At 61.1% G+C, this 12,874-nt stretch overlaps 1 protein-coding gene and 1 long non-coding RNA gene across 2 annotated transcripts in view; both read left to right on the plus strand.

Moving 5' to 3' along the window:
* FRAS1 (Fraser extracellular matrix complex subunit 1) overlaps positions 1-7,516 on the plus strand; it is a gene marked incomplete at both ends in the record, with an annotated part of 162,350 nt that extends 154,834 nt beyond the window's left edge. Inside the window, 10 exons of the mRNA XM_082482436.1 lie at positions 8-168; positions 957-1,171; positions 2,118-2,268; positions 2,948-3,055; positions 3,233-3,392; positions 3,792-3,908; positions 4,243-4,409; positions 4,740-4,945; positions 6,596-6,742; positions 6,938-7,516. Of these exons, the coding sequence (XP_082338562.1) occupies positions 8-168; positions 957-1,171; positions 2,118-2,268; positions 2,948-3,055; positions 3,233-3,392; positions 3,792-3,908; positions 4,243-4,409; positions 4,740-4,945; positions 6,596-6,742; positions 6,938-7,516 (2,011 nt within the window). The remainder of the gene's footprint in view (positions 1-7; positions 169-956; positions 1,172-2,117; positions 2,269-2,947; positions 3,056-3,232; positions 3,393-3,791; positions 3,909-4,242; positions 4,410-4,739; positions 4,946-6,595; positions 6,743-6,937) is intronic.
* A 1,142-nt stretch (positions 7,517-8,658) lies between these two features.
* Positions 8,659-10,156, plus strand: LOC309671855. The gene is made up of 4 exons (XR_014269198.1): positions 8,659-8,735; positions 9,084-9,161; positions 9,516-9,622; positions 10,033-10,156. It is a non-coding gene; the product is annotated as an uncharacterized lncRNA (long non-coding RNA).
* Positions 10,157-12,874: the final 2,718 nt, after the last annotated feature.

Below are 12,874 nucleotides of genomic sequence, written 5' to 3' on the forward strand. Positions count from 1 at the left end.
GTTCCAGGATGCACATCTCGGTGCAGATCCCCCATCAGGATGGTATGCTGCCCCTCATCTCCACCCTGCCGCTGCACAACCTGCATTTCCTTCTCTCCGAGTCCATCTACAGGCACCAGCATGTCTGCTCCAACCTGGTCACCATCAGAGACCTCAGAGGCATCGCAGGTAACCGTTAGAGCCAACCTCTGCTGTCTGCGCCCGGGGGCGGGGAGAAGGCAGTAACGAAGCGCAGAGAAGAAGCTCCGTCTTCCTCTGGGCTCTCTTGACGGGACATCGATAAGAATTAGTCTTCCCGTACTGACAGCGGTGAGCAGAGCTGCGCCGTTGACGCTGAGCTGAGCTGCGATGTGTGAGAATGTTTCAAAGATAACGGGGTTGAGCAGCACTGCTGTGTCTGAGGAGGCTGTAGGTTCACACCGTGCTGGTGGTCCTCTGCTCTTCGCGTCTGTCCTGCCATGTCCCTGCGGTTAGAGAGGGATCCACAGGGAGTGGGTCACTGTGTCTGTGTCGCTGAGCTCTCCCGCCTGGCAACAAGAAGCAGCAAAAGCCAATTCACCGCTGAAGCGAATGCCAGAGCAGAATTAAAAAGGCAGTTTGTGTCTCTGTCGCTCAGGGTAGAGCGGTCCGTGCTTGTTCCGCGGTGGGCAGGGGGTTGCTGTATTCATTCTGGTCATTTCCTACTCGAGCTGTTCTGCATTTGGTAAAGTTTACCCTCAAGCTTTCATGAGTAGGTTCATAGGTTTGGTTTTTAGGATTCTTGCCCCGTTCCTACAATAGTTTCCCCTGCGTATATTCCGTTTGACCTCCGGATAGTGAAGGGAGAGGAGCCCGTGGAGTCCCGAATATAATAAAAGTCGCCGCCGTGATCCGAGAGCGCAAATGGGAGCTCAGTACTTGGCTTCAGGCTCTCGACAGTGCGGATGGACAAGTGTCCTGGTGTCTCTTAATCCCAGAGGCAGGGTTTCTGGACGAAGTGACCTACGACAGCATCGTTCTGGGTCCTGGCTATGACCGCCCTTACCAGTTTGACCCCAGCGTGAGAGAGGCGAAGACGATCCAGCTCTATAAGCACCTCAACCTGAAGAGCTGCATTTGGACTTTTGATGCTTATTATGACATGACTGAACTAATTGATGTCTGCGGAGGGTCTGTCACCGCTGACTTCCAGGTGAGATGCCATATCCAAAACTCTGCCACGTAACCCAGACCATTCTCAGGTCTCGGGCAAAGCTCCACTTTGTGTCCGTGTCTGTTTGCTGCTCTGCTCTGTACGACTGCAGCATGGCTTTTCCCCCCTTTTCCCCAGAAAAGAGTGGTGCTTTGTGAGATGCACTTGATTCATGTATTGTCATGGGGGTAACATCAGATTTGTTCTTTTAACCTTCAGAGCGGCAGGAAAATATTTTTTTTTAAATGTAAGGCTGTACTGGGAATACAAAACATCCTCGGCTGTGCTCTATTCTTTCACAGCTTTGACTGTATTCTGAGCCAATATAAATGAGCAAAGACCAGAGCAGAGGCACATCGGTTCGTGCTCTGCAGTGGAGCGAGGTCCTGGGAATTTTTAACGACTTTCTTAATTAACCGACTGGCAGGCCAAAAGCCAGAAATGTTCTTCTGTAAAACAGCAGCTTTCGCTCCTAGATGTGTCTCACTGCCCTCTCATGGATGGATCATACACGTACATCTCACTCCAGTGAATGCAGTTCCATTCTTGTATTCAGTTCCCAGTCAGATTGTTACGGCCAACATCATCTCTTTCAATTGTTCCCCGTCTGGAAGACTTTGTTAACTTTTCTTTTATAGCTCCGATTCTTTGCACAAATCCAGAGAAGCTCCTTAAAGGGAACAACGGCGTAATTTAGTAGGTGGAGGGTGGCACCAACCAGTCTGGGCTGTCTCTCTGAGCTCTCTCAGGGGCTGCAGAGTACAGCTGCGCTCTGCAGATAGTGAATGGTGGATGTACAGCCGGAGAGCTGTGATGTTTCAGGTACTCTTTGGGCCGGTCCTGAGCGTGCAGAATTGCTCAGTCTTTACGGAGCAATGACTGTGAGCCTGGGCCAGCGTCTCTCCTTGGGAAGGTGCATAACCACGTTTTGGGGGTTTCTTGACAGGTCCGCGACTCTGCTCAGTCCTTCTTAACAGTCCACGTCCCGCTCTATGTGTCCTACATTTACGTGACGGCGCCGAGAGGTTGGGCTTCTCTGGAGCATCACACAGAGATGGAGTTCTCCTTTTTCTACGACACTGTTCTCTGGAGGACGGGTAGGTGCGAGGCGTTTGATGGGGTGCGGGTCAAGGGGTTTGTAATATCCCTGGGGGATATTCGGGGCGATTTCTCCGACACTTTGCAGCGATTCTCGTGGGGGAGCTGCAGCCGCGTTCCTCTGCCTCCTGGCTCTCAGAGACGGGCTTTTTCCCATAGCGTTCCCTTGTTGGGGAAAACAGCGGTACCGTTACCAGCTTGTTAATGTTCGTGTCCCGCGATATTTGGAGCCTGTGTGTGCTGTGAACCCGTGTTCAGAATTGCTGCTCAAAGGGCTGCGAGGAACAGGCAGTGCCTCCCCTTGGATTTTACTCTGCCAGCAGTGACACTAAGGATTGTAGAGGAGGGACGTGCAGAGCTCTGCTCACGGCCGCTCGGGAATCAAGGCCGGGAGTACCCAGAAATAATGATGATGTAAAATGAGTTCCATCCACGGGCTGATGACAGGGGGGAACCCGGTGTGTTCCCTTCCGTTATGCTGGAGCGAGACTCAGTGGGCAGATGTGCATGATGGGGGAAGCACATAGCTGACTCCCTGGAGGGTGATCCCAATGAAACGGTGCCTTTGTGGAGGGCTCTGTGATGCTTCTGGAGGTACATGGGGCTGACGGAGCCCGGCAGAGCGCCACCTGTGCCCTGTGGCCTCCCTGGTGACTCTTTGGGTGCCGCCCCGTGCAGGGATTCAGACGGACGGCGTTCTCTCGGCGCGGCTGCAGATAATCCGCATCTACATCCGCGAGGACGGCCGGCTGGTTATTGAGTTCAAGACACAGGCCAAGTTCCGAGGTGAGAGCGTCAGTGCTGACAGAGGGAGAAATGCCCGTGCAAAGAGGGATGTGTTGTGCAGAGGCGGGCGGCAGAAGGAGCCCCTCTCCCCACGAGGAGTCCCTCTGTGCTGAGGTGTGCGGCGTGGGGTCTCCCCGTCCTCTGCCTCCTCTCGTCCCCTCCTTGTCCTCCCCCCAGGGCTTTTTGTGATGGAGCACCACAGCCTGCCAGATGCAGAGTCTTTTCTAAGGGCTCCGGAGCACCTGGGAGGGATGGAATTGGACCTGCGGCTGCTGTGGAGCGCTCAGACGTTCGACTCCCCCTCCCAGCTCTGGAGAGCAACCAGCGCCTATAACAGGTGAGGACAGCGGGTTCAGCCGCCTTCAGCCACTTCCCACCGCACAGCGTTCTCCTGAAGCCGCGGACGTGCGCGCAGGGAGCAGCAGCGGCGGAGCAGTTTCCAGCGCGGGCGGAGAGAGCGATCCCTGCTGCCTTTCCAGCAGCCGCAGCGATGGTGTGCGGCGGTCGGGACCGGCCCTGCTGGAGGGCTCAGGGCTGGAGCCCACGGGGAGCCGCTGCTGGGGCGGAAAACGCTCCTCTGCCGGCGGTGGGAGTGGAGGGAAAGTCACTTCGTCTCCTTGTAAAGGCCGTTTGCTGGCGCTTAAGGCAGTGGGTGGGGAGATGGCAGAGGTGGCGCCGTATTCGAGGCGCTTGTGCACTCCGAAAGTCGACAGCAGCGTCTCCTGTCTGTTCCCAGGAAGGACTACTCTGGAGAGTACACCGTCTTCTTGATCCCCTGCACGGTGCAGCCCACGCAGCCGTGGGTCGAGCCTGGAGACAAGCCCCTGCCCTGCACAGCTCACGCTCCGGAGCGGTAAGGAGTCCCCATCCTCACAGCAGCAGGAGAGTTTCAGCCCGTGGGGGCTGTTGGTGTGGTCCCAGCAGGCCTGGGACATGCGACGACAGCAGCAGGAAGGGAGAAGGGGAGGGGGGAACCTCCCCTCTGGCTCAGGACGTCCTCTGATACCGAGACCGTCCCCCCTTGGGTCGGGGGGCTCCAGTCTGTCACACGGCAGGGTCTGGTGCTGCTGAGCATGAGGTGGTGCCTTCGCTTGCTGTAGGAAGAAAACCCTTTCCAGAACCAATTGCCTTCAACTCGAAACGCCCCACCTCAACCTCTCCTTTGTCCTCTCCTGTCCCCATGTCAGGTTTCTCATCCCCATCGCCTTCCAGCAAACAAACCGCCCGGTTCCTGTCGTCTACTCCCTAAACACGGAGTTTCAGCTCTGTAACAACGAGAAGGTGTTTCTGATGGACCCCACCAAATCCCAAATGTCTCTGGCAGAAATGGATTACAAAGGGGCTTTTTCAAAGGGTAGGATTTCTTGTCCTTTTCTTTCCTCTTCTGCCTGTCCCTCATGTTTCTCTGGCCACACAACTCGCCTTCCTCTGGAAGAGAAGGGTCAGCCCCAGGTTTGGCTTTGCCTCCTTTCCAGCCAGAAATGGCGCTTGGAGCCCGTGACAGCCCTGTGACAGCGTGACCAGAGCAGACTGTGCTCTGGCGCAGCAGTTTGTCACCCGCACACACCAATCAAAGCCCTTCCAAACCTGGAGCCACGTGCGGTTTGGTGCCCTTGGCTGTCACGGTGGTTCTCTCGTGGAACCGCAGACTTTCACCTGACCGTTTCCCTCCCGACCTCCTCAGGGCAAATCCTGTACGGTCGCGTGCTCTGGAACCCCGACCAAAACCTGAACGCCGCTTACAAACTGCAGCTGGAGAAGGTCTACCTGTGCACAGGCAAGGATGGCTACGTGCCTTTCTTCGACCCGACGGGCACCGTCTATAACGAGGGACCCCAGTACGGCTGCATTCAGCCCAACAAGCGCCTGAAACACCGATTCCTCCTCTTGGTACGTTCTCTTTTCTGCCGGGGATGGACCCGCCGTGTCCAGCACTGTGTGTGACGGTGTCTGGAGCAGTCTGGTCTCTCGGCCTCGTGCCGACCCAACACATCTGGGAAGCGAGCGGCCTTCCTGCTCGCAGGGAGGGGTGGCACATACCGGTATGGCGCTGGTGACCCACGATTTCACTCCGCCCGTTCCCACTTACCCGGCTGTCCCACATGACGTAGCGCTGTTGTTTTTCCGCGTGACTTCCCCGGGCACCCCGAAACCCCGCAGCATCCTGCGGAGTCCCCAGGCAGACCCTGCCACCGTCCCGGCTGCCCGCACCTCTGTGCCGCCGCCGCAAACAAGAGCCAGAATAAAGCTTGGTGCCTGTGCTAAACGCTTCCCTCCTCTGCGAGGGCTCCGAAATGCTGCCAGGTGCTCTGCTTCCCCTTTCTGTTTGGGTTTTTCCCCACCTATGAACAGACTCTGACTGCAGAGGGACGAGAAGTGGAATGTGGTGGATTTTTTGAAGCATTGAGCAGACGGGTGCAAACCACAAAGACACAATTAGTTTTACTCCAGCCTTTATGAATAAATATTTCTTAGGCTGAAAAAAAAAAAAAACCAAACCCCAAATTAGGAAGAAAAAGTAGTGATGTACCAAACTCTTCAAATGTCCTGTGATCTCTCTTTATACCGTGGCTTGGAATTGTCAGGACTGGCGTCCTGTAAAGGGAGATTTATTTACCAGTCACACAGATATTCTTCTTGTATATCTCCAAGAAGCTCCCAAGATTCTGTCGCGTAAAGTTGGCAAAGTAGTTTTGGCAGAAAATAACCCCCCTCACGTTCTAACACCATTCAGCGGGGTGGGAGGCGAGGTGCAGCTGGCTCAGGGTAACAAGTGGGCAGTTTATCAGTCCTATAAGACCTTTGAGGGCTCCATTGGGTCCCCAAGCTCCCAGTTTATCAGAGTTTTAGCCCGCAGTGTTTCCACTCCGCTCCATCCTTTGCACTGTTTTCCTTCCGTGGCGCCATCTCGTTCCCGTGTTTGCTGGATTATCACAGGGTTTGGGCTCGGAGTCTCCACCCCACTCCGCTCCCCGTGTTCCTCTGCAGGAAATGTTGTACAGGGAATCGCAGGTGTAGCGGATTCTTCGCGTACCAGCTGCGGCTGTGTTCCACCCTAGGAGCCTTTTCATTTTGTGCCTTTCCTTAATGTGTGACTGATGCTGTATTAGTGATCGTTTTTAGTAATCGTTCCACAGATGCGTTGGGCTCTTCCCACGCGCTTTGTAGTCGCCGTTCGCCAGCGTCCTCGCTGGCAGCCCCGGTCACGGGACGAGGGCCATGTTAATGGCAGGGGTTAGTTTGGCACGCGTATTCGAGCAGGCTGCATCGGCCCTTCTCTGAGCTTCAGCCCTGTGAACCTCATCTTGACGCAGTCGGTGCCGAAAGAGTAGGAAGTGTCTCCGCACCGTCCAGGTCAGGACTGTTCTGTGTGCAGTAAGCCGTGCGTTTAGAGAAATGCCCCGGGTGGGGGTGCAGAGGGGGCGTTGGGGTTCCATTTGCGCAGCGGTACATGGGGGTTATTTTATGACCCGGCTTCTGGCTCCCCTTGGGAAAGGGGACGGCGCGCACTCCTCTCGGTAACGCCTCTCTGACTTGCAGGACCGAAACCAACCCGAAGTGACGGATAAGTATTTCCACGACGTGCCTTTCGATGCCCACTTTGCTTCCGAACTGTCCGAGCTCCACTCGGTGAGCAGCATGCCCGGCGTCGATGGCTTTACGCTCAAGGTGGACGCTCTCTACAAGGTACGAGCGCCTCACTCGGAGATCGATAGACATATTGCGGGTGCTCACAGACACAGCCTGGGCCTTTTTGTCAATGTTTGCACCAGTCAAGAAGTGGGAGAAAAAGTGCAACCGGCTCTGGCTTTACTGGAGAAAGCGCTTTATGCAAAAGTGTTGGTTGTAATTTGCCGTGCGGCCGTCTTCCCTCTCTCCCAGGTGGCAGCCGGACACCAGTGGTACCTTCAAGTCATGTACGTCATCGGCCCGGAGAGCATGGCGGGGCCGCGCGTTCAGCGCTCCCTCGGGGGCCGCCGGAGCCGCGGGCGCAGGGACGTGGTGGATAGCGCCGGGCGGCTGATGGCGGCCGAGTCCTTCATCTCCGCCGGCGCCCAGCTGCAGAACGGCACCAACATGAAGTGGCTGAGCCTGGCGAGGGAGGACGGCGCCGTGGCGGCCTCCTTCTCTCCGCCGGGGGCTTCCCTGGGCAGCGCCTCGGCCGCCGTGGCCCTGCTGCTGCTGGTGCTGTCGGGAGTTTGCCTCCTCAGCAGGAGGTGCGGGAAGCGGCGGAGGCAGCGGGAGGCTGCCGGAGCCGCCGCGCAGGAGCATCCCCTGAAGAGCGGGGTGGAGGTGCCGCGGGGCGCGGGGAGGGCCCCGGAGAGCCGGTACTGCCCCGCGCGGACCGGGAAGGGGTGGCGGGAAACGGGGGGCGCCTGCGGGGGGAGAGGCGGGAAGGGGAAGCGGGGGAAGCGGGAAGTGGAAGCCCGCAGCGATGTGCAGGACGGGACGGAAGTGTGAGGGCGCGCGCGCGCTTGGGGCTGGGAACCGCTTTTTTATACACTGTACAATAAAGAAGGAAAAATGAAAAAAGCTGAAGAAAGAGAAGCGATGGTGGTGTGTTTGCGGTGGGTGGCGTGGCGGGGCTGGGTGTCCGGCGGGCTCGGGGCTCTGCACCCCCGCCCGGGGCAGCCGCCGCGGGCGCCGGTCCCGGGGGCGGGGGGCGGCGGTGCCGCCGTTGGGCCACCAGATGGCGGTGCGCGGGGCAGTGCTGCGCTGCGTCCGCCAGAGGGCGCCATCGGCAGAGCGGGGGCGGTGCGGGGGGCGGTGTGGTGGGAGGGTTCAGGGCGCCGGGCCCCGCCCCGCGCAGGCGCAGTGCGTCCCCACCGCCCATCCAGGCGGGGCTTCCCGGCCACGCCCCTCCTGGGGCCACGCCCCCGCGTGCGCACCTGCGGTCACGTGCCGCATTAGCAACAGGTGCGCGGCGGCCCCCGAGGGGTCAAAAGCCCCTCCCGGCCGCCAGGGGGCGCCGTCGGCGCGGGGAGAGAGGGCGGAAACATGGCGGCGGCGGCGGCGGTGGCGGGAGCGGAGTGGTGGTCCCGGTGGCGGTGTCCCTGCCGGGCTCCGGCTGCTTCCCGGGGCCGAGCGCACAGCGGCGCCTCCGGGCAGCTCCCGGCTTCCCCGCCGGGCTGAGCCCCCGCTGGACCCGTGAGCCGGCGAGCGGCCGCGGGGGCTCCGGTCGCGGGGGGCTCCGGGGCCCGGCGGGGCTGGGGGTGTTCTGGGGCGGGCGGTGCCCCCTCCCGCCGCCGGGCTCCCTCCTCCCGCCGCGGGCACCGGCCGGTTCCTTCTGGCCGGAGCTGTCCCGGGGCGGCCGCCGGCGGGACGGAGCCCTCCGGAGCGGTGAGTGCGGGAGCTGCTGCCGGGGGAGCCGGTCGGCACCGGGCCGAACTGGTCGGCGCTGGGGTTCAGCCCCTCGGCCCTGCCCGGCGTTCCCTCGGGCCGGCGGCGGCGGCACCGGGCGCTGGGGCGGCTCCGCCCGAAGCCGCGGATTTTCCTCCAGCCCTTCTTTTTCAGCCCAAAAGGTGCTGCGGAGGGAGCTGAGGCCGCCGCGGGGCCCCGCACGGGCTCCGGCAGCGCCGCCGGCGGGCCGGGGAAGGCGGGCCCGGGCAGCGGGGGCCGTGCCGGTGCCGCCGAGAAGGTCGGTGGCGGCGCCGAGGCGGGGGAGGCGGTGCCCGGTGAGGTGAGTGCCCCGGGGCGGCGGGGAGCGGGGCTGGAGCTGGAGCTGCGCGGGGGGAGCGGGGCGCGGGGCCGGCGGGGGACGGGGAGGGCGGGTGCCGACCCCGGCGGGGCTCCCCGCGGTCCCCGTCCCCGCAGCCCCGCCGGGGCCGGGGCCGGGCAGGTCGGGGCCGCGCGTTTCGGGGGCGTTTGCGGAGCTCAGTGCGGCTCCGGGGCGGCTGTTTGGGGCCCCGTTTGCTTTCGTTTGGGGGTTCGGGTTCCCCTTTGCTTCGGGTCCCGCTCCTGGATGGCTCCGCTTCAGCTGTGGCTCCGGTTCATTCGCGGCTCCCGTTTGTTTCTGCTCCAGTTTCAGTCCGGCTGATGGACGGCTCCAGCTCACGGATGGCTCCGGCTCCTTTCAGCTCCTGTTCCAGCTCATTTACAGCCTCAGGTTAGTCGTTTCTGCCCCGGCTTTGTTTCTGCTCCAGCGCATGGAGGGTTTCAGCTCCAGGTCATTGTTTCTCTCCTGGTTTCAGTTGGGGTACAGTTCATTTGGTTCACAGTGATTTGTACGGGGGGGTGGTTTGGGTTTGTGCTGGAACCAGTGTTGGTAACACACGGGGATGATTTAGTTCTTGCTGAGCAGCGCTTGCCCAGCTGGGGGTGAGCAATTGCACTGTGCATCACTGGTTTTGTATATTGTAGTGTTATTATTTTCTGTCCCACTGGGGTGGGCGAAGGGCTGTGCGGGGCTCAGCTGCTGCCGGGCTGAACCACAGCACTTTCTGCACTCATTATTTTCCAGGTCCAGCTCCTGTTCGGCTCCGGTTCAGTTTTGGGTCCGGCTCATTTGTGGTTCCCGTTTGTTTCTGCTCCGGCTGATGGACGGCTCCAGCTCATTTACCGCCTCAGGTTAGTTGTTTCTGCCTTATTTTGTTTGTGGTCCAATTTGTGGATGGTTCCAGCTCGTTTGCAGCTCCGGGTCATTGTTTCTGTCCTGGTTTCAGTTGGGGTACAGTTAATTTTGTTCACAGTAGTTTGTACGGGGCTGTGGTTTGGGTTTGTGCTGGATCCAGTGTTGGTGACACACAGGGATGGTTTAGTTTTTGCGGCACAGCGCTTGCCCAGCTGGGGATGGGTGAGCAATGGCATTGTGTATCACGTGTTTTCGTATATTCTATTATTATTATTATTTGTCCTATTTATGTCCTGTCTTTATTTCAGCGCATGACTTTTGGGTGTTTTTTTCCCTGTCCCACTGGGGTGAGCAAAGGGCTGTTCAGGGCTGAACCACAGCACTTTCTGCACTCATTTATTTCCAGGTCCAGCTCGGTTCGATGCTTCAGCGCATCTTCGGTTCCAGTTTGGCTGCAGCTCCAGCCTCAGTCCAGCTGAAGGATGGCTCCTGTTCAGTTTTGGCTGCAGCTCCAGTTCCTGAATGTTTCCAGCGTGGTTGTTCCTGCCTATTACAGCTCGTGCTTGTTCAAGGCTCTCGGCTTTAGCCGAGATCGTAAATCAATCACTGTCATAACTTGTATATGAATATGAACTGTCATAATTGTACACTAACTAGTCCGGAGGTTGTACCCCCCTTGAATAAAGAGTTGGACACACGAACAGTGGGAAAAGTGCTTTTTCGCCCAGAGACTATCTCATGCGTTGATTTTTGCCTGGTGCATGCCGGCGTCCCTAAATTCAGGGACCAACGCGACCGGACCCCCACCTCTGGTGGGGGTCCACGCACCCTGCCTCCCCTCCCCTCCCACCCAGCACCCAAACACCCTCCCACCACCCCCCACCCGCATCCCAACACCCTCCCACCCACCCCCATCTCCCACCCACCCAAAGGCCCCCCCAGTCACTGCTTTGGGGTCTGAAAACGGCCGACACAGCCTCCGTTTCCAAGTCCCAAAAACGCAGCACTTAGTGGGTTTTCTGAGCCCCAGAACCACAGCGCTCCGCCGGCATTTTCAAGCACTGAAAATACACAACTGAGCCTTTGTCTGAGCTTCAGAGTCCCCGGGCTCTGCCCCTGCGCCCCAGAGCTGCTTCCCAACCCCCATGTGAGCCCCGAACCTGCCCCGGTGTGTGGTCCGCAGCCCCAAACCCGGGCCTGAGCCCCGAACCTGTCCCAGTGCCCCGTTCTATGCCCCGAACCCCCTCCGGCGCCCGATGCTGAGCCCCGAACCTGCTCCTGAGCCTAAACCTGACGCTCCTCAGCCCCGAACCCCCCCGCTGCCGCTCCGAGCCCCAGAACCGGCCCGGCCCAGGGCTCACGGCCCCCGCACCCACCGCTCGGCCCCAGCACCGGCCCCGGCCCTCCACTCCCCGCAGCCCCGCACCAGCCCCGAACCCCCCCTGCCCCGCGCGGGCTCCCGCGGGACCGGACGCCACTGGGCAACGGAACGGGGGGACCCGCGGGGCGGGCCCGGCCCCGGGGGGCCGCGGGCGAGGGCTGGGGGCGCCGGGCTCCGGCCCTCCGGGCTTTATTGGCCGCCGCCCCGAGCCCCGCCGCCTCCTCCGCGGAGCCACCGGCACTCACCGGCCCCGACGCCGCCCGCTCCGGGCCGCGCTCCCCGCGCCTCTCCCGGCCCCGCCGGGGGAGCCCCGACCGGGCGCTGCCGCCCCGGGGCCGCGGGCGGCGGAACCGGGAGAGAACGAGCAAAGGGGGAGAACGGCGGACGACGCGGCTCAAATGCCCTCGGCCCCGCCCCGCGCACGCGCCCTGGGGCACCGCGCCCCGCCCCGCCCCGCGCACCTGCGCCGGGAAACAAACTGCGCATGCGCGACGACGCCCCACCCTGCGCACCTGTGCAGGGCCCCATCCCGCGCATGCGCCGCTCTCCGCCCCGCCCCTTCCGCCCCGCCCCGCGCACGCGCCGCTTCTTGTGCCGCCAGAGCGGTGCGGAGTGCTGTGTCGGCGGAGTGCGGTACTGTGGCGGGAGGGAGCGGTGTGTTGGGGCGCGGCGTTCCGTTACGTGGGGACGGGGTGTTTTCCCGGGGTCTTCTCGTGGGGCTTCGTGGAGCCGGGGGCGGTGCGATGGTGTCGGGGTCGGGTTTGGGTTTGGGCCGGGGTCGAGGCCGGGCCTGGGTCTGGCTATGGGTCTCGCGGGCGCGGGGAGCTGCGGCCCTGTCGGTGCCGGCGGGGGGTACCCAGTCGGTGTCTGCTTTTTCTCGGGCGGGCGGGGAGCGGGTCCTGGGCTGGAGAAGCGCGGCGGTGCCCGGTCTGGTCGTCTTTGTCCCGGTGCCGCGGGCAGGAGGAGCCGCGCTGCGGGTCCGGGCCTGGGTCAGCGAGCGGGGACCGGCGGCGGGGCCCAATCCCCCCCCCGTTTCGGTGAATAAAGGCTGTAAATGGTGTCGAGGCTCCGGCTGTACTATCGGACCCGGGAGCGGTGAGGGGCTGCGGGCGCTGCCTTTGCTGGGGAGGACCGGGCAGAGCCGCGGGTCCCGGTCTGAGCCCGGACCGGGACTGTCGGGGGGAATGCCGCGGTGGCCACGGGAGCCCCGGCTGCAGCCCCAAACGCGGGGCCGGGGCTGTGCTCCTAAGCACCTCGGGTGGCCAAATGAGCCCGGGTTCTACCCGCAAAACACAGCACTGCCCCGGTCTCTGTGCCTGAGCCCAAACACACAGGGCTCGGTCTCTGCTTCGAGCCCCCAAGACACAGCACTTAGTGTCTAGTCCCGAGCCCTACACTTGGCCAAATGAGCCCTGTTTCAAGCCCCAACACGCAGCACTTAGTCTCTTTTTCTGAGCCCTAACACTGGCCACATGAGCCTGGATTCAAACAACCCAAACGCAGAACTTAGCTGCTTTTTCTCAGCCCAAACACTGGCTTAGCGACCTTGCTTGCAAGACCCCAAAACGCAGGACTTAGTTTCTGAGGCCCCACATGAGCCCGGTTTCAACACTCCACAACGCAGCACTTAGTCTCTCTTTCTGGGCTCTACACTTGGCCAAATGAGCCTGGTTGGTAGCCCCCAAAATGCAGCTCTTAGTCTCTCTCTGTGAACCCAAACAAACAAGACTTGGTCTCTGCCTCAGTCCCCCAAAACGCAGGACTTAGTCTCTTTTCCTGAGCCCTAACACTGGCCACATGAGCCTGGATTCAAGCAACCCAAATGCAGCACTTAGCTGCTTTTTCTCAGCCCAAACACTGGCTTAGC

The sequence above is a fragment of the Vanellus vanellus genome, assembly GCF_965231255.1.
Source record: "Vanellus vanellus genome assembly, chromosome: 4".
NCBI lineage: Eukaryota > Metazoa > Chordata > Aves > Charadriiformes > Charadriidae > Vanellus > Vanellus vanellus.